This window comes from Apaloderma vittatum, unplaced genomic scaffold, assembly GCF_000703405.1.
Source record: "Apaloderma vittatum isolate BGI_N311 unplaced genomic scaffold, ASM70340v1 scaffold2972, whole genome shotgun sequence".
Classification (NCBI taxonomy): domain Eukaryota; kingdom Metazoa; phylum Chordata; class Aves; order Trogoniformes; family Trogonidae; genus Apaloderma; species Apaloderma vittatum.
The window spans coordinates 86,457-107,329 of NW_009705165.1; the positions used below are offsets into that span (position 1 = coordinate 86,457).

Here is a 20,873-nt window from a genome sequence, read left to right on the forward strand (position 1 = left end):
TTTTACCCCTACTTTGTAACCCACTGTAAATTACGTTTGAGTCGGTCTTACACTTAGTAGATACACAAGCCAAGGCACCAGATAACTCTCCAGTAAAAGGTATTCAGACTGCGGGTTTTGTACATGTCATGAGCCTGAGAAGTGTCAGGCAAGAGTCAGACACTGTGTGGGTAGAGAAGGGATAAGTTTCTCTTCAGATATCACAAATATTTCCTCAAATATTGTTACTGATAAGAGCAAATAACAAAATACCTGCAATAGCATTCTAGAGGCAATTATAGGTAAGAAAAATAAAGCAGAGGGGCTTTGTCCCCCCTTTTCTTTGTAAACATGACACCATTTACTTAATTTCCGTTTTGAAAATAGCTTTACTAACACAAATTGATCGGCTGAGGCCGGGGGTGGATGGTACTCCACTGGATATTGTCATGAGCCTATACGGTGCTCACTTCAGAGCTCTGAAAAAGTGGTTTGTGCAGAATTCTGCCTACTTTTACAGTCACAGGCTGCAAAACATCTGTGGCAACATAGTTGCCCTATGAACCTATACCTTTTCACATCCCAGATCTAGGTAAGTGTCCTGCATGAGTCTGAAGGTCCACAGCTTGGGAAGAGGGCTGGCAACTCATGGAGATGGATATTATCTGCTTGCCTTACCATCGCAGGGTCAGCATTTCCACTGGCAGCACCCAGGGAATGCAGGAAGAGGGATTTTTAAAAAGGCAGGTATGGTAGGAAGATTCTGCAGCTAAAGCATTCCCCTCCTGCCAAAGTAATAAGGTGGAGCCACAGCGCATCCAGATTTGAGGAGAAGGGTGCCCTCAGGCCCACACATCCCGTATCTTTAGCTGATCCCAGTTACTTTTTTAATATGGAAAACCACCATTCTCTAGTGATAAAACTTACAGGAAACTCTGCGAACAAACCTCAGACTTCACTGGATATATGGAGGAGAGGTTTCTATTAACAATATTTTTGGACCCGTGCATTTATCCAGAGTGTCTAGCCCGTATGAACTTAACCTTTGCATTCATATAACTGAGCCCCTTCAATAGCTGTACTGCTTTTTCTCTGAATTTTTGTAGTCTCATCACACAACTTTGTCCCGTAGCCACTCCTCGTATTTGTCCAGGTCTTCTCAGACTATATTTGGACAATTTTTTCAAGTTCTCCATATGTTCTGCTTGCAAATTTTGTCCTCTGAAGTCATCTAGTGGATTCCCTTTTTCTTAAATACTTTATGCTGCTGAAACACCAGCAGAAAGTCTTTTCACCTCCATGCTAAATAGGCTTGTGGGCTGGTTTGCAACCACAACACTGCAATATATTTGATCTACCTAAGTGTTTAGATGTGGGCTGGTTTTAAGTTAGATAACAAGATTATACCTAATTTTGCATTGAGTGTTTGTGCAGCAGATAGGGATGGGACAGCACAGGGATAACAGTGATGACCTTTGATGAAATGTCTCTTGCCCACTCCCCAGGCTTCTTGGAGAGGCTTAACATTAACAAGCAGTGCATTTCACCCGGTTTATAAAATGGGACCGATTTTGTGAGTTTAGGGAAAATTGTTTACGAGTGGGTTTCTAGAGTTGTGTATTTCTGTAGTTATATGTTGAGATCATCAAAATTCCTGGCCTGATTTTCAGGAGCATTGAGGCTGCTAAGAGTGGAGCAGGGGCTGCCCAGCACTGCACAGTTGAAATTCTAGCCTGCAGGTATTTCTGCTAAAATGATAATCTAAAAATCAGAGATGGCGTTTGAGAATGTTGGCTTTAATCTCAGTTTCCCAGGTTTTCCAAGCTATAAAATGTACTCCAAAGACTCTTCCAACCTATTTGCTGGCAGTGGTGGTGGAATTACTAGCACGGGCCTTTAAAGATATAAAGCTTAACAGAAATTAAAAGGAAAAAAAAATATTTAAAAAATACTTTCTGTTTACCTTTTTGTGAGGTATCATTCTTGTTATTGATGTAAATCATGCACAGTGTAAACAGCATGTTTTTCTGACTGCTGAGGACTGAGCACCACAGCAGAAACTGTGAACACGATTCACAGTGGCTCCCCATTTTCTAATTATTGATCTCATGCACGTTTGTTCCCTGAAAACAATGAATGGCCTAGGCAGATATATCCAACTCTGCCTATTTTATATTTGCTGGCAGCATTTTTCTAACTGCTGCTTTCTTTCCATGGGAGAGTTCAATTCACAGGCTGCTCATTTTCCAGAAGCAGCAGAAACAATACACCTGCACACGCCCGTGCAGGGGCAGCTCCCAGCAGCAGCAGCAGTGCTTGTTCGTCCTTTAATCACAGACAGGGATCATATTGGTGCACAGCCTGAGGAAGAGGGTTTCTCCTTTCTCCCAGCAGTCTCATTTGGAACTGCACAACCTGTTACTGGCAGCCAAACTACCTGCTCCTCACCCTGAGCTTCCCCAGATATCTTGGTTATTCACCCTGGCAGCTCTGAATGCTTGATAAAGTACTAAATCTGCAAGTACTGGTAAAGACAACCGAGTCTTAACTGCCAAAGAGGTGTTACACTGTCAGGAATCCACACAAGTTGTAGCACAAACCAATCTCCTTTTAAATGTGAATTTAAAAAGAAATGTGTATTTGTTCATTAATATTAACTGTATGTGCGATTATTTGCAGAAAAAAAAACAAACCCCACAACACAATTGCTGCTGTCACATTGTTTTAAGCACTAATAGGTCTGACAGATGATAATTAATTAGTTAATAATATGTAATAGCTGTCTTTTTTTGCCAAGACCTTCAGTGTATAAAGAATTAACTCTGGATTAGCCAAGTGATATACCTGTAAATTATGTAGTAGAAAGTAACTCACATTTCCAAAACAGATGTTTTGAGGTTTTTTTCCCTTTGTTTCTTTACTTTTATTTAGGGAAAAAAACCAAACAATTAAAAGGACCTGACAGGCAGAATGAAGAGGTGGAAGAAGAGGGGATGTCACCTGCTAGAATTTTTATACTCTCAATTACCCGTTCTGTTGTTGTGTTTCTCCTGTAATGCCTCTGCAATCTCAATTTTAATTCATGAAATTCAGTAGCTCCAACCCTCTGTGAGCAGACTTGGTTTCGTTACTGTTATTTTCCCACACCTCTACATTCCACATGTCATAGAAATCAGATATTTGAACAGAATAATAGGTAACAGTCTCTAAACTCGGTGCTTTTTTCAGTAACTATCAAAAATCCTTGTAAAGGAATGGAATTTGCATGAGCAGAGTATTGAGAAAATACCACTGATGATAGATTAAAAATCACAGCTGAATTTCTCTTTAAAAGTAAAAAAAGGGAAGAAGAAGAAAGAAAAGAAAGCGGTATAACACTTAAAATAATTTGAAAATCTTCCATTTGTTACAGTCAAACCTCCCTTTTTTTATCCACGCTTTAATTTGTTCTTCTGCAAATTATTGGATTTATACGTTTTTAAATGTGTCTGTGTTCTGTTCTTACCTTGGCCCTTGGAGATCATGGTCACAGAAAGCGTGTTTCTTCGCCTACACTTTATACTATTCTGCAGAAACAGCCACTTCCTATGTGAATACATTATTAGCAATAAAGGCTATAAAAGAACGAGTGGGGAGGAAGAACAGGATATCACCTAAAAAACAAGTGCAGATATTTTGGTGAACTTCTTCCGTGGGCAGGTAATCTGGGGCTATGTCTCCCTTGCCTTTGGCCACACCACTGAACTTAAGAATTAAGTAGGGCGAGAGGATGTGAGTATGAGTGAGTGTGTGTGCATCCTCTCATCTGAATTTCCCTGCTTGGAGAAAAGTGTCTGGCCGGAGCCAGAGCCAGCAGATGGGCCCCAAGGCTGAGGAGGACATTCTGGCCACAAGAAATAATGCCTCAATATATGCAGAGTCTTTAACATAGGCTCACCACCATGGCTAAAGAGAAATCAGAATTTTAATATAGGAAACAATCTCAAAGCTCTTCAGGTAAATTATAAGCAATGAAAAAAAGGTGTAAGAGGAAAGTTATATAATTATCAAGGACTGCTGGGGTCTACAGAGCTATGGACTGAGTGATAATTTAGTGCTCAAAATCCACAGGTAAATTAATTGCTCTCTGAAAAGGCAACTGAGATCAAGGCAACTTCAGAGGCATCACCAGGCATCAGCTGGAGACAACCAAGTCATGGACTGAAGTTCAACCCATTTCCAGCCTGAGTCATCCCTTGCCATACAGCATTTGTGTGTGTTATGCCTTGATGTGTACCTTCCTTGTGAAAGGAAGATATGAAAAACTGTCCTCTAGTATTTCAAATGGTCTTGGAGATCGAAATACCTGGTATTTTCACCTCCATGCTTTTTGCTTTGGATATAAGTGGGTACTTTGTAAGACCTTAAAACAGTCTTTTCTTTTTCCATTCATCACTCTTCTCCTGTTTCTTACAGGTGATATAGTAGGGAACACCTTAATATGCATATTGATTGTGTTATCTTTGCCAGTTAAAGGTGGGTTACAGAAGACTTCTGAGTAGGCTAGAGTTTTGACCCTGATCTTGTGCCTCCAATTGGTTCATTCACAGTTCAATAGTAATATAAGTTTTCTATCTCAGTTTATCTTTGCCATTAGTTGTTCAAATCAATAGATAATGCATTTTTAATGCCATGTTGGCAAAGAGGAAGATCCTCCATTTCTCAGGAACAAAGATGATGTAAAGTCACTGCCAAGCAACAGTAAAAGCTACCATAATCTTGAGTAAAACCCGAGTGCTTTCTTGGAAATGTATTCACCACAGCTGAGGCACTTTACAAAAACTGTTGTCTGTGTGATATGCTGTAATGAATTCTGCTGGAAAGCAACAGGATGTAGAGGAATTAGTCCTCGCATTAGAGTACTGTAGATGCAAAAAAAAAAAAAAAAAAAAGAGTTTTTCTCTTTTTTTTTTCCTTTTGCAGTCTGCATTTCTTAGGTGCAGATTAAAAGGATTAAAAGTTGGGTATTTGTACATCTCATTATTCATCAGGATTCTTTATGAATAGACTGAAGCTGCTCTAGGATCAATATGTTGTTATCCAAGCAATATTAAGCCTTGACTTTAATCAGGACAGCTATAGGAGTATGCTATGAGAGACAATGAGTTGGGTAGAGGCTTGAGAGCAAGGAGCTAACTGACTCTGTGGGAAAGTGTCAGCTTCCTAACACCTTGAGCAAGTTCCATCATTGATTATATCACTCCGTTGCCAGCAGCTATGGATAAAAATATTGCTTTGTTTATTGCTGTTATGAATGCTATTTTGTAAAACTACTTCTGAACATTTTTTCAGTTATGCAATGCATATTGTAACACTGAGGCAAATAAAAAGCCCTAATCTTTTGCTAATGCTCTGTTTTTTATACCTTTATGGGTTTTGCCAGACACCTATATTTCCACATTGTTCATAATGAACCCTTATAAGGTTGTTGCTAAAAGAGGAATTTTATCTGAGCATCAGGATGTACCTATCATCATCCTACTGCTTCGCACCCATAACAAAAACAGGTACCACTGCTGAGTGTGTGTTAGGAGTTGCATGTAATCATCTCCAATTTAATGAGATACATTAAGTTTCTGGTTTTTTAACATATAATGATACATGCAAAACTGTCTGACTTGTTTCCTTTCACTACTTCTGACTGGTTAAAGGTGCGATACCATTCCAAAAATACCTTTTAGTGCCTGACATTTTATTTCCCATTAATTATTTAGTTAAAAGAGGAGAAAGAATGAATCGTCTTTTGTCCTTGGCATGGATTCACTATACAGCTTCTGAATGGGTGTGATTCTCTGCATTTTAAGGTTCTTCTGATAAGGGATACCTGAAGTAACAGTTATGTAGATGCTGTGACAATTAAATAATAACTGGAAAGTAATTTTAGATCTCTGAATGAACTAAGCTATATTAAGTGAAAAGAGACTTTTCTAGTGAAAATTGTTATTTGCAAGATAGGTATATATATATATACACAAAATATTTTGTGCACTTGCTTTCAAAATATTAACTAGAAAGTTAGAATTTTTGTTTATATTCATTAATTTTAGGACAGGCAACTTTGCTCCTGTTCTACATTTTTCTAGACAGACATTATCTGGTAGGCAGCACTCCATTGGGTGTCCCATGCACAGTGAAAGAAGCGAAGAATGGCTGATTTTCTCCTAAAATATGTATTTGCTGTATAACAAGAGTTACATAAAAACTATCTGAAAGTTGTCTCTGTTCCCTTTGCTTCACAGCCTTCGCTGGTCAACTGCAGCTTGCTTGAGTCATGAAACTAAGAGAAGACTTAGCTAACACATTTTCTCAGAGAACTGGTGGCGTTTGTTACAGAATGGCTTTGCCTTGCACTCGTCTCCTCAGACTGAGGTTCCTCTGGGCTTGCCTTTCATGTTCTTCTTATGAACATCCAGTGTAAAACAGCAAAAGGATGACAGACATTAGCAGGAAGTTCTTATAATTGACCTACCCTAACTGACTTTTATTCATTCCAGACGCTGTTATTTTTCTAATAGTTGATTCTTTAGGCAGTATAATTCATGCAGTGACAGGTCATAAAAGAAAAGCTGCAAGCAGAAAAATGAGCTCACAACTGTAAAGAAAAAAGAAATAAAAAGAGTACACAAAAGTAGGCCACTTCTTATAACTTGAGTGTTCTTGCAACTTTTTCTAGCTTCTCAGCTTGTAAATGACACCCATCTAAAACTTTCATAAATTCACACATCTTTTGGAAGGAACATGTAGAACTGAAATAGCCTAAAGTATACCTTGCAAAATACCTCTGAATTTGCATCTATTTATGTTTGCTTTTGAATTTGTAGATCCTTATGAGTATGTCATACTATCGTACTCACGGAGGTCTGCAAAGACTTTATAACAACATATATATGAAAATAGACTGTCCCAGTCAAAAACTGGAATCAATTTTCTTTTTCCAGTATTTCAGTGTATTGCAGAGGAGCAGAGATTTCCTTAATGGTAAAGGGTAAAAGTCATCTTCCTTGGTTCTTTTTGGGTGCTTGACCCTTTCAATAGCTGTTTTCCTTCCTTTCTTAATAGTTTGTATTAAGGCATTTGGATTACAGAAAGTTGTCTACAGTAATGACTGGATAAAACGGTGTCAAAAAATGCCATCGTCATTTGGAAAGGTTTGTTCTATATCTGAGAATACTCTGTATTCCTCCTGCATTATTCATCCAGGGACAGAACAGTGGATTGATGGGCGACTGAATGAGAATTTCTTCCCCAGCCCATTGCCGTTTGTTTCAACAGCTATGTTGTTAAATCCTTCCTTTCAGTCTCTTAACTTAGTGCTGTCCCATTTTTCCCTTGGCCCTGACCTTTTCTAGCTGAGAACCTGGTGCTGTCTTATAAGCTGATGAATTATGACTGTTCTTGAGTGGAAGCGACCAGGAAAGACAGGCTGGTTTACTCATGTTCTTCTCTGAAAAATCCCATAACAGCAGTGGAAGAAAATTTTCACTACAACGCATGCAATTTCTCCTACTCATACCTTGGGGTGTGTGCATTTCTTATTGATACTGGATTTCTTTAATCACAGGTGCTGTACAGAAGATAAAAGATGTCTCCCTATGTTGATACAGCAAGGAGTTATAGCTGGTGTTTAAGCTGAAGCCTTAAAGCAGATTTTTACTGAAAATTTGCATCTTAAGGGAAACTGGCTCCTGAGGATTAGGTGGGGAGGAGATTGTGCTCTTGGAGAAAGAGTATCTCATTTCATTGGTACAAGAATTCTGGCTGTGTTTCCTTTAAAGCCAAGGATGTACTCAAGCCAAACAATACGCATTTCTGTGAAAGTTCAAAGCAGGACTGAAGCAGAAAAATAACTTCACCCTCCTTTATATGTCTGTGGGGATGAAGAAGGATGTTATACCCAATCACATGCTGTAACGCGTGATGGCTGTCAGTGGGCTGCAGCCCATTCTAAACCCATGGTTACAAATTTGGCTTATCTCTAATATGTCTAAAATTCATATTGCTTCTTTTATTCAGGTGAGGAAAAACTTTTAGCAGCAATTCTCTTGAACTTTTGTTGAAGTATTCTAATTTTGGCACATAAATACCATAAAAACAGTTTAAAAAATTAGTAACCTTCTCCAGGCCACTCTCCCAAACCTTGTTTTGAATTTAAACAGCCTTGATTTCCTCACTCCCAGTGTAAGGGTCATGATTCAGAACTGCATGATGGGCTTCATTTCAAAAACATTAGTTCACTTATGGAGTCAAACTGTATAACCTTAAATAACATATATAAGAAACACTTACATCAGGGAAATTTGGTTCTATTTTAGTCAAGTCCCACTGCGTTGATGACTCTGAATTGTAGGGTATCCATCAAAAGAACATAAATACCTGAGCACTGCTTGTGATACAATACTAACTTCTATGTGGATGGGGAGAGACATATATAACTTCTTCTAGCTAGTGTATCTAAATAGTATTTTGAGATCATTCTTGAAATAATTATTTTAAATATGCTTTTATCTGACAACATTGTTTAGTCTTGCAACCAGTAAGTTTATGGAAGTGAGGAGTATGTGCTTTGCCTTCCATACAAAATATTATTGCCTTTAATAAATTACTGTTTAATATGACCATAGATGCTAGTTGTAAGCAAAACAACCTTTCTGTTATGAAACAAGGGAGTTTTTGTAATCCAAGCTGGTTTATGTTCTGTTTCAATCTGGACAAAAAATGAAGCCAAATTTCAGTTGCAATCAATACAATCTTAAATGCACAGAAATATGATCAAGCTATTTTTTTGTTAGTTTGTCTTTATGTATGCTGGGTCTCTTTTACTCATGACTGTAAATGAATAATTTACATTATGCTCACGAATGTAAATGAATAAAAGAAATACTACATTATTAATATTACTAGTCATATCCCTGCTAATTAGAATCCCGGTTAAGTAAGTGCTAATATTTGCAATAGTATTGATTTACATTTACTCTTGCCTAAATTTAGTCAAAAGTTGTGGGTTTTTTTCTTTACAAGCAACACATCTTTGGGTCTTTTAAAAAGTAAAAAGGAGAGACAGAAATTGCAGCTAAAAGTTTTGCTTTTACACACTGACATCATTACTGCACTCTCGGTGACTATTTAACCAGCAATAATCATCCCTGATTTTTACCTATGTGATGTCGTCTTAACTTTTTTATTATTTTTATTTGTTAAAGTTCATGTGTTTAGGAATCTTCACAGAAAACAGAAATAACACTAACTTGGAAGAGCCAATAATGGTTTTCTCTGATTGTTGCAGCCTATTAAGGAAGTTTTCTGTCAGAAGACTGTGGAAAGTATGTGAAAGGACTTCTGAGTGTTCATGGGATGCCTGTAGGACTGGCAGGTTCAACTATAACTGCTTTTAATTTTGAAGCTTTGTTGATAAACTCACTGCAAGGTGGCAGCTAAAGCCTCATGTTCCTTGGTATCTCACTTAGACAGTTTGCACAGAGAAAGTTTTTCCAACTTTGCTTGTTCTTCTGTTTAAAAATTGTATCTGTGTTGGACATCTTTCAGGCCCAGATCAGCTAAATGTATTCTGAACATACGGGAACATAATATCAATTTCTTCTTAATCCATAAAGTGCTTAATTGTATATTGCTGGGTTTTCTGCCATTTGAACAGGAAGTCTAGAACAAGAGCATTTTAAACTGTAGCCTTTTGGCCAGCTTAGGAGTTTGGAAGGAAATTGATGCTATGACTGGGAAATCTTGGGCAGTTCTTTTTTATTTTCTTAAACCAGAATTTGTCAAATAGTTATACTCTAAGAAGATAGTCTAACTCACCTAATTCAATGTAGATCAAGTTAGAGAAATGTAAGTAGTTTCCAGTTCCCATGTGCAGGTGAACCCTCCAGAACTTAGAGGTCTTGCTGCATAAATATGCCTATGATACGGTCTTTTGCCCTTCTACAGCACTGCAGCTGTTTTCTGGGATCTCATAATTTCAAACCTTAGTTACTCCAGCATCCTTCTCTCCTGCACTGAGAAATACAGTGCCACCCCCACGATACCAATTCAGAAGTCTGCCACAAAGTTCATTTCCCAGCTTCACTACTTTAGCTGTAATTCTCTTCTGAGTGCCTTCTCCTCGTTAAACAGGCTGCTTCTTTCCAGTTTTAAGGCTCTTTTTCATGAGTCATTTCCAACCTTTCTATCCACTATTAAAATGTCACTTCCTTCTTTTGGATCCTGTGTTGCTAGCCTCTAATGCCAAAAATACCTCTGTGCTGAATCTAGACTGCTTTTCTCATTCTGCAGAAGTTTCCCATAAGCCGCCCCAGAGCTAGGGTCATCCTTTCTCCAATCCCTCCTTAAAAATCTTCCATGGCCAGCTACTAGCATGCTGATATCACTGCTCAGATGTTTGGGATGTTTGGTTTTTTTTTTGCCTTGTATCATTCACTCTTTGGATTGAAAGATGCTCACATCAGGTAGACTTGCCTTGGTCTGTACTTCCACAGCACTAAGGTCCTGTTCCATGACCTGGACTTCTAATTGCAAATAATAAGTAGTATCAGGGGTTTTTTAGCAGTGCTTGATTAGGCAGGATGTTACTTGCCTTGCAATATTTTTGAGTTTGTCCTGGGCTTGAGTTTTTTGCTTGGCACCAAGGAGAAGCTGTCACTAGGTTAGCCTACAGTTGCGCTTTTGCTGCCTCGTGTGATCAACCTTGTGCCGATTTCCAGGGGAATCCACTGCCTTCTTATTTGCTGCTGGCTACAACTCAAGAGCCTGGCTGCTGGTGATATCAATTCTGTGAGCTGGAACTAGAATGATACCCTCCTTTCCTATAGTTCAGTATAAAACCCAAATTTCAAGAGGCTTGAAGATTCAGGAGAAGAAAGTACAAACTTGTGGAAACCTTTGCCTGGTTTTGAACCATCTGTTTAGGTGACCATGGTAGAGCCGTGGTCTTACGCTATCCCTCATGGTGTGCAGTGGAAGCTTAATTTTGTACAGCCCCAACAGTTCGTTATTAATTGACTTACTGAGCAGAGATATAGTTTGAAAATGCAGATGTTCATGTAATTTTTAAACAGTATCTAGAAGCTATATGGCTAGCTGTGTTGCCATGCTAATTTGCAGCTCTGTGGTTCCCTGCATGGGTGTCCTGTCAATAGCTGTATATTTCTTCTTTCTGAGAGCTCTAGTAGAAAAATTCCATGCTTTGTGGGGATTATTTTAAGAGAAAGATCATGGCTACAAATGGATATGTGCAACTTCATTAAATCTAGCTAAACTGAACAGACTAAATTGAAAGCCCAGCAACTGGAAGTTGTACTGGTAGCACATTTAAATAATTTACTCAGTAACTTGTGAGACAGTAAAGTTTGTTGTATTTTGCTTTTGAAGTATGACTGTTTGCTACTGTGCCTTGTTATTGATTAGCTTCATCACATCAGACTTCAGCCTTTGATTGACAGAAAAATGTTACTTCGTAGGGAATTCATCTCTGTTGGCCTGTGGATTGCTTTCCAACAGTCCTTATATCTCCGTGTTTGACAGCACAGGTAACCTGACCTCCTTCGTTCAGGCACATCTAAATTTGAGAGGTGGATAATGGCAATTGTTCTTTATTTCATTTGTGTTTTGTTCTTAAACAAAAGCAGATTCTGACACCACCACATGGAGCTAAGTCTCCATCATTGTGATCTAATACTACAGTGATGTGTTTTAGCAACACTGTCAGGCACTCAAAACTAAGAACTCTCCGATGACAGAACTTTTGATTCCATAAATTTGAACCCACAACCTGTGTGTTGTGGTATTTAGTAATGCTACAGCAACCGGAAGAATTAAAACATCTCCAAATAGGGCTCCCATCAAGCAAAAGTTTGATGGGAAGCTGGCAAAAATTTCCAAGTGAAAATTCTTCTCAGCAAGGTGCAATTTAATACAACCTTCACTTGTCTAGGACCCAGGAAGGTCTATCAGATTGCAGTTCACAGCTAAAACCCACTCCTGGGGTTTTGGAAATTGGCAGCTCTTATATACTTTATTTTTGAAATGTTGATTTGGCAGGAGAAAGCCATCTTTTATATAAAACTACAAGTTAAATCTGGGCACTGATATTGGAAGAGAAAACCTGAGCCTAAATTCTTGTTTGCAGATCATGTCTGGTTTTGCAATTTATTCATTCATTTCCTAACACAAAATGTAAAGACTATCCTGGGATCAAAACCCAAAAATTCATTCTTGCAGGGAGAGTCTAAATGGTTCAGGTCAGATTTGGATTCTCTAATGTTGGATGCAGATAGGCAGGTAGCCTAGGGGAGTGCCCTCAGCACTGAGTTTCTCTCATAAAATGCCATTTTACTGCCTTTCCCTCCAGCAATGGATTTGAATAAAGTTGGTGGGGTTTTTTTCAGTTGGTGCTGTCAGCACGTTAGTCATTTTCTGAGAGTTCTTACTGCATTGAGCCTTTAGGTATACAAATCTAGATTTGCCCTAGGTACATGCAGAAACAGCATTTTAGGTGTGATGGCTCCTTTACTGGAGAAAATAGAGGTGCTTACAGCTTTTCAGCTGAGATGGTGTTCTAGGCAAGGCTTTAGATGACACTCTTACCTTAGAAATCCTCAGTTTCAACCTCAGCCCCAGGGAAGGTGCCTGTTTCAGAAGCTCTTTCTGAGTAGTTCTCTCCTTAGAGGGACTGGCGGTTGCAGTTCAGTGTAGTCATTGTCAGGTTCTAATTCATTCATGAATACTCTTCACATTGGTGGAACTATTAGCGTGTTTTAATACAATGTATATTTAAGTGACTTGTTGACTGAGAGTTTATCCAAGGCAGAATTGCATCCTAATGTATTGGATCAATGCAAAGCTATCCAAATGTGTTACACCACAGCGGTGGAACTTTCGGGCAGAATACAGTACTCAAGATTGGCTCTTCCTCACATGACAAAAGAAAACAAACCAAAACCAAAAACTATTACTGTGCTTTTCATAAATAAGAAATAGTAATGATGACAGTTTGTGCAGTCTACAAGTCTGTGTCCAGGAGTAGCCAAGTAATTGTTTTGACATCATCCATTTTTTTTGACTTGGTAAATACCTGCCACTTCATATGCTGTGCACTGTCAGAAACATTACTGTACATGCCAAAGAAATGAGGGAGGAAGGAGACGGGTTTGATTCAGACAGGGGATATGATTTGAAAGAATCTTATTTCAGTGTCCTAATGGATATTGTTTGTGATAACACACAAATAGCATTTGCAGGCAGGCAAGCATCTCTGGTATGGAGGAGCATGGAACGACAAACAGCTTTTGTTTATAGTAAAAAGTGAGTATTGGCTAAGAAGTAGTGTTTATGGTAATTGAGCTTTACAAGGAAGTAAAACTTAGTGGGGAACACAGAGCGTAGTGCTTGCAGTGAAGCAGGTAATAAGGAGAGCTGTGCAGGCATTTCCTGATTAGCATCTGCTGCTTCAACAGCCGAGGAACATGACTCACATGTAAATGCTTGTGCTAGGCTTTAATAGGCATTCCCTCTAGCACACCACCCTGCCTTCTGCTTTTATTTTGAGTCTCCTTGAGCCCTACTGTGATTTGAAATCAGTGGAGGAGAAAGGAGAGTAACACAAACAACAGATGTCTTAAAGTCTGGGAACAGAGAGAGAGAAGGGCCCATGGCAAAGGAGAAGGTGTTGTTAGGGTATTTCCTGTTGCTAGTTTTCAATGCCTCTAGTACGGACTGCATTTCCATTTCTGTATGTGTACATATATATACACACAGAGTTGTGCGCATAGGTGGTAAATAAGTGGTGGTGCAAAAAGTCAGCCATTGCACACATTAGAGAATTTTTTTTTTTGCACCCTGTAAATGAGTGTGACCTGTAAGCACTAAGCATGCTCACACAGACAAAGCAATCTATTTTAGGCCAGATTCACAAATTATTTCCCAGCTGCTACGGTAACTGCTTTTAGTCTGCCACCGGATAAAATACACTAATTCTTTTTATTCGAGATTAAATGATGCTCCATAATTGAGAAAGCTAACAGTATGGCTGGTGTCCCTCTAGACAGCTTTGCTTACAGGTGATTACTGAACCCATGGCAACGCAACTAGTGTGTACCCCATAACATCAGGAGAAGTTGGTTGTGCACTAGGTGATTCTGCACTAGGGACATTTAGTGCAGAATCAAAGGAGCACATCTCTGCTTTCTGGTATGGGGAACTGTGTCTTTAAGGACTTTGATTTCCAGAAAGGAAATCTGTGACAGAAACAGCTGTGAAATTCTTACAACATGTAGGCAACTTGGGATGGCATAGAGACCCTGAAAACACATTGCCTGCTGAGTGGTAACTCAGTACCGCATGGGGCCAGGAGCAATAGGAAATGGAAACAAAACAAAGCAAGAAGAAAAGAAAAGGAAAAACACTGTGAATGGAGAAGTGGCGATTTTTATTCTTGGGAAAGATAACTGAAAGAAATATTGAAAAAAAGAGGATTCAGGGCTGAGACCTTTGTGCTCTGAAAGCCTGGCAAGCTACTTTTCACTTTTCTACATCCACATCCTCCTTCTACATCTTATATCTTCCACAAGTTTCAGCAGATGCATCCAAAGACAGCAAATCACATTCACAGAGTCCCATTTTCTCATGATATTTTAAATGTAATTATGTTTGCTTTATAACTTGCTGGATATTTCCAAAGGATTTTGGTAAACTCTGTCTCAATATATGTCCACACTGTTTATTTTGTTACTGTCACTCGTATTATTATTATTAAAAAAATAAATATTTGGTTACTGGACTACAGAAGTTTGTGCATAGGTTAACCTTAGTAAAGAGTTTAGGACAACTGCTCTGCTACTGAATGTGACTTCCAAAAAGCATTTCAGTTTTGGGATGGATGCTGGAGATGTCAGAAGGAATTATTTTCCCTTGTACAAAAAATTGTGCATCAAAATAATTTTTTTCTGTAGCATTTCAGACCATGAGCATTCTAGGAAATTATATGTATTTTAATATGTTGGTAGCAGCTTTTTTAAGCATCAAATACTGGTTGTTATAAACCATAGAGGGGGTTTGTTATATTTCGGGTGTTAAAATGGATCAACTGTTTTCTCATTAATGATATTTTAGCATAGACTTTCTTAACCTTTACAATGATATCCTATCAGAAAAATAAGCACAGTAATAACTATGCCTGTATTTTAAATGGTGTCTCCATGCCTATAACAGTTTCTCTCTACACTGAAAATATACTACTCCTGTTGCACAGCTGGGAAAACAGAGGCATCCATGGGAGGTGAAATAACTTCACCTGAAGGTCTTCTAGAGGAATACAAATCTCCTGGTCTCAATGCAGAACTTTATTATAAGTTCTATATTAAACTTATCAAGAGGTACTTGTAAGTTAACAAAAGATAAGCCACACTTTAGATATACCATCTAACATTTACTTTTCCTCCCACAGGAACTTTTTACACCAGAGTGCAAATTCAAGGAGTCTGTTTTTGAAAATTATTATGTAATCTACTCATCCATGCTCTACAGACAACAGGAGTCCGGGAGGGCCTGGTTCTTGGGGCTGAACAAAGAAGGGCAGGTCATGAAAGGAAACAGAGTGAAGAAAACAAAACCAGCAGCTCATTTTCTACCCAAGCCATTGGAAGGTGAGACTCAGTCCATCACTGGCAGATCCTCCTATGAATCTCAGAAGAAGAGGAGGGAATGGTTCCTAAAAGAACCTTTGTGAATGAGTGTGCCCCAAGCACAGGCCCTCCCAAATGTCAGTCCCCAGCATTCATGGAGCAGTTCTGTGCTTTGGCATAGTGATGCTAGAAAGAGCGTATGTAAAAACATTTTTTTGCAGGGATTAAAGAGGTCATTTTGCAGGAAAAGCATTTGTGAAAGTGGATTGTGCTGTTGTGACACTTGCAGTGAGAAAATAGTCCTTTCATTAAGCAGAATGAGATAATGGATATTGTAGGATAATTGGGAGTTTTAAAGGAAATGAATGAAATGTTAGCATTTCAAAGTGAAAGTTTTCTAATAGAAAACACAAAGGTCTCTTTATAAAATAAATACCATATTACTTAGCTAGTTGATGCAATGTGCATAACTTGTGCAAGCTGGCCTTTAAACTAAGACAGAAGTAACTAAATTCATACTAGCCTTACATACTAAAATGCGGTCACAACATTCCCTGAAAAATACATTCATTTATACCCTGGAACTTTTGGGTTATCCTATGTGTTCTGCAGGCTTTTATACACCTATGCTGCTTTTGCTTCTTGTCCTGATTACGCTCCAAATTTCACTGATATTATTGCTACACATAGCATCAGTCATTCTGAAAATTATCTCATTATTTAACATCTGAAAGCCCATACTTGAGTAATGCTTTAGTTAGCAGTCACATTTCTTTTAACATTTTGTCTTAATATTTTTGATTATAGGATCAGTTTGTTAAATGTTTTAAAGCTTCATCATAAGGAAAGAATCTGAATAATCGGGTTTTAAATTTATATTTGAACTCAGGCTGATGCCTTCGTGCTTCTATCGTCTTGCAAAAGCTTACAGCATTTTCCTGAGTTCTGAACAATATTGACACTTTATATGTCATTCCCTTTATATTAAATTTTACCAATTGTAGAGAGGGGATACCCGCTCATTTTTAAAAGCAATGTCAATTTATACAGCTTAGGAAACAAGTTGCCTTTCTTTCAGTAGCATTTAGATGGTCAGGCTCTTTCAAAATAGCTTAGACAAGTCTTAAAAAAACTTGCTTTACATTGCCCATGAGAGTCATCAAATATGACAGCTCTGCTATATAATTCTTTACTTTATAGTTCTATCTCATGTTATTCAACTTAATATTTTTGTAGGTCACGGTGTTATTTCATCAAGCTCTTTTAATTAATCAGCGAAGTGTCCTAAACACAGTTATGGATGCACTCTGAAGACATAGATCATAGCCAGCCTTATGTACTCTAGAGAAGACATTTAATTTCAGACTTTCAAAAGCCATAAAAGGATTTAGATTGTGTCACTGGAAATAAATACTTGTTAGAACAAGTATTTGATTAGTTAATGATCCTATGGGGCCCTTCATATTTATTATGAAACTTCACACCACTGAAGATCAAGGTCAGTACTTTGATGCTCCAGCCGCCCACCCTAATTAGCCAAGGGAGGATGGCATTGTGCTCTCAGTGGCAGCACACAGCCAGTCCCGAAATCATAGTGTGATGATTAATTCCTTTGACTTCTTTGACATCTCTTTTAAAATTGCTCTGATATAAATAAACGCTACTGGAGTTAGGTACAAGTGGAAATATTACCTGATTCAGTGACATGGAAAAAGAAATTGAATTATCCAAGAGCGTTAATCATTAAGGCAGCTTAATGCTGGAACTGTGTAATTGAGCATGTGTATTTTCCTCAAAGGATTTAAAGTGGCTAGATAGGGACAGAAGCCCAGGGGCAAACTTTTGATTCCTCTAAGAATCCAGTTAATAGTTTAATTTGGAGTTTTCTGCACTTTTCAATTCAGTGGAGATCAGTGGCTACTGCACATGTTTCTGGAAAGGAGGAAGAAAAAGACTGAAACCACGTGTGTACTCTCCACAGCACTGTCCTGGGCATTTCTTCAGTACACACATGAAGAGATCATGGCCAGATTTGGGAGACAGATGTACAAATAACTTTGCAGAACTGGACCCAAGCCTTGTCTTGCAACAAAGGACTAAAAATGAATGCTTAAGTCTAGACAATTGTATCATATGATCACATTTCTTAAACACCATCTGTCTTATCATATTTTACTTCCTAAAACAGAATATTTATTTAAGGGGTGTATATATATATACAGCTATGTGTGTATATATATATATATATATATGTACATTTTTGTATGTCTGCCTCACGCAACACAAGGCTTCTGTAGTTTCCATTAAGCAAGCAAGCATACAGTTTCCTACTATGTTTTTAAGTCAGATACAGAAGAAGTGAGAAATTTGGAGGGTGAGACAAATCAGTCAGTTATGTAAAACAGGTGTCTGTCAAAGTAAATAGTTTCCCTTGTGTGCAAGGGAAACCTGGATTATGTTACAATATCGGTTATTATGAGAATTAATGGTATTTGAGATGAGCTCTTAAATGACATACATTCTTTAAAATGTCTCTCCTTTTCTCTTTTCCCCCCTCAGTTGCCATGTATCGAGAACCGTCTTTGCATGATATTGGAGAAACAGTGCCAAAGGCTGGGGTAACTCCGAGTAAAAGCACAAGTGCATCTGCAATAATGAATGGCGGCAAACCAGTTAACAAGAGTAAGACGACATAGCCGGATCGTCACAGGTGTTGTGACTTTACTGAGTCCTGAGCACAGTTGAGCTATTTATCCTTGCCGGACTTCCCCTCGGCAGTGTCTGTGGATCAGCTGGCGGCAAGTCACAGACTTGCCCGTCGCTGTTTCTGGACTGAGTTGTTGCAAGTGGATAAATCTCAACATGTAGCTCCACCCACCACAAGAAGACACCTGGATGAACCAGCTAAACTCAGACCATGGAATGCCCTACCAGATATTGGAATGCCTTTTTAATATCTTTTCTGTGACTGTGACACTTCATGTGAATGACATACTTCACAAGTACACTTGATACCTTGCCTGCTGACAATTGCTCATAATCCCTTTTTGAGTCCAGTTTCAGCAAAATCCATGTGTTTAAGTTCTATTTTGTAGCACACAAATAATCAAGTAATTTCTAGTTAGATGCTGTAAACCTGTGCTATTATGGATTTCTCTTCTTCCCTTTTTTATAAGGCTGCTCGCTCCACTGTCTGTGACCTTTTGCAGGGATTGTGTTTCTCTATAACCTAAGTGTTGCTGGTGGCTTAGTTTTGAAAGCAATCAGGGAATCAGGAAGCCTTCAAAAATCTATTATTACAAATTATATCTATAAAGAATAGGATTGTTGTCTCTGGCTTACAATATTGATTAAATGTGAATACTCTTTAGTAACAGATACTGTGCTTCTGAGGGTGGCATTATAGTGGAGGGAAGAATGTCAAACACAACCAACAAGAAATTTTCTGAAACGAGTGTTTGGCATCCCCCTATAGTTTCTTTTTGTGTGTGTGTTTTATACATATCACAGGCTTACTGGTAATGGTAACATTTGCCTTGCCCAGCGAGCAAGACCCACTCATTTTTGGGAAAGTGGGTCCAAAGAATTTTGTAGGCCTTGTAGGCCTGAATTAAGGCTCATTTTTCATCTACTAAATCTTCATTGTTTGAAAAACAAGCACCACCTATAAAAAAATAAATAAGACTAACCAGAATTGCGCTACCTAAATCCATTTCAAATATAAACCTTTCCTGTTTTTAAGGAACTGAACTTAAGGCCATTGTTATTTTTGGCTGAATCCCACATCTACTTAGCAAAGCATGGGCAAGGATGTTGTTGTGTTCTTTTTAGCAGCACCAATGCAAAGGGTAGTTACAAATTATAGTTTAATATTTCTGGTGTTTTAAAAAAAAAGTTTTAAAACTGGACATATTACAAAAACTTTATTTTTATTTTTAGCTAAGCATGCAAAGTCTGGTCCTATGTATCTCACAGATATCCCAATACATACCTCCACTCAGCTTTCTAGGATAATATGCCCACCAAATTGCTAGATTGAAGGTGCCTTGCCTTGATCTCTGTATACTGTACTTTCTCCTACATGAACCTAGAAGAAATTAAAAACATTAAAAAATTGAAGCCTTGGATCATGTTACCAGAAGCAACATCAACCCTTTGTCACTTGTGAACAATTAAACCAATGTGAGGGGGAGGAGGATTTAGAGAATGCCACAGAGGTGCCACTGAAATATTGCACACTTAGTCACAGGCTTTTAGAAGACTACAAATATGGGTAGTCTCTCTATGATTAAGAAGGTATTTGTTTCTCAGACAGGGCAACCAGGACCAAATTGTACCTCAGTCTGGAAAACCGTGTGGCAACGCCCTCTTGGCCTCTTGCTGTTACCTTGATATCTAAAGATAGGAAAAAAAAAAAAAAAATCTATCCCTTTCTTTTCAGCATCGTGTTTCTTGCAATGTGTTTTATTGCACCTTTGTGCTGAAGTCCCTAACAGAGACCACTGGTTATTTCAAAGTCCCTGTCTACTCAGCTGAACAACTCATTCGGTCTGAATGAACTCTTCATGCTAGTTTTCAAATGTATTCTGTTTTTATAAGCAACATTTAAACATTTAGTGCACATTTAGTGTAAAGCTGCTAAATTCTAGATAAACATTTGTTGGTTTTCTTTCATGGGCCAGACTTCCTTGTTTCTACATGTAATATGAGAACAGCAAGCTAATACTTGATGCTGGGTCTTTCTAGGGAGGGGATGAGTTAAGCATGAAGCCCACTATCCATGTAGAGAAAAAAATTGCAAACCTGCTCTCATACTGTGATAAAAATGAAAAGAAACATTGACTTAGACTGTGCCCTTGCCTGCCAGCACTAAATATGTGTACATGGGGAAAACAACACTTAATTGAAAACTCTGGTGCACCTTTCTTATTCCATCTGGTCCAGTGGGATTTGTGCATCGTCCCTGAGAAAACAAAACAAAACCAAAGCAACTCACAGGGTGAGCAGGCAGCTTGCTCTGCATCTGGAGGACCCATGGGAGGCAGCAGCCTTGACATTGTACTGTCTGCTGCATCCCAGCAGAGGAGGCCCCAGGCTTTCCTACGACTGTACGAGGAGCACTTCACAGCATTTTGAATAATACGACTGAAGGCTACATTTTCTTTCTCCCTCACCTGAATTTCCTAAGAGTTCATGAGGAGGGAATACATGTGTTTGTGTCCC

General features: G+C 38.4%; 1 protein-coding gene across 1 annotated transcript in view; it reads left to right on the forward strand.

The window, feature by feature from the left end:
- LOC104270817 (fibroblast growth factor 14) overlaps window positions 1–19,538 on the forward strand; it is a gene marked incomplete at its 5' end in the record, with an annotated part of 97,812 nt that extends 78,274 nt beyond the window's left edge. Inside the window, 2 exons of the mRNA XM_009865288.1 lie at window positions 15,473–15,671; window positions 18,210–19,538. Of these exons, the coding sequence (XP_009863590.1) occupies window positions 15,473–15,671; window positions 18,210–18,346 (336 nt within the window). The remainder of the gene's footprint in view (window positions 1–15,472; window positions 15,672–18,209) is intronic.
- Window positions 19,539–20,873: the final 1,335 nt, after the last annotated feature.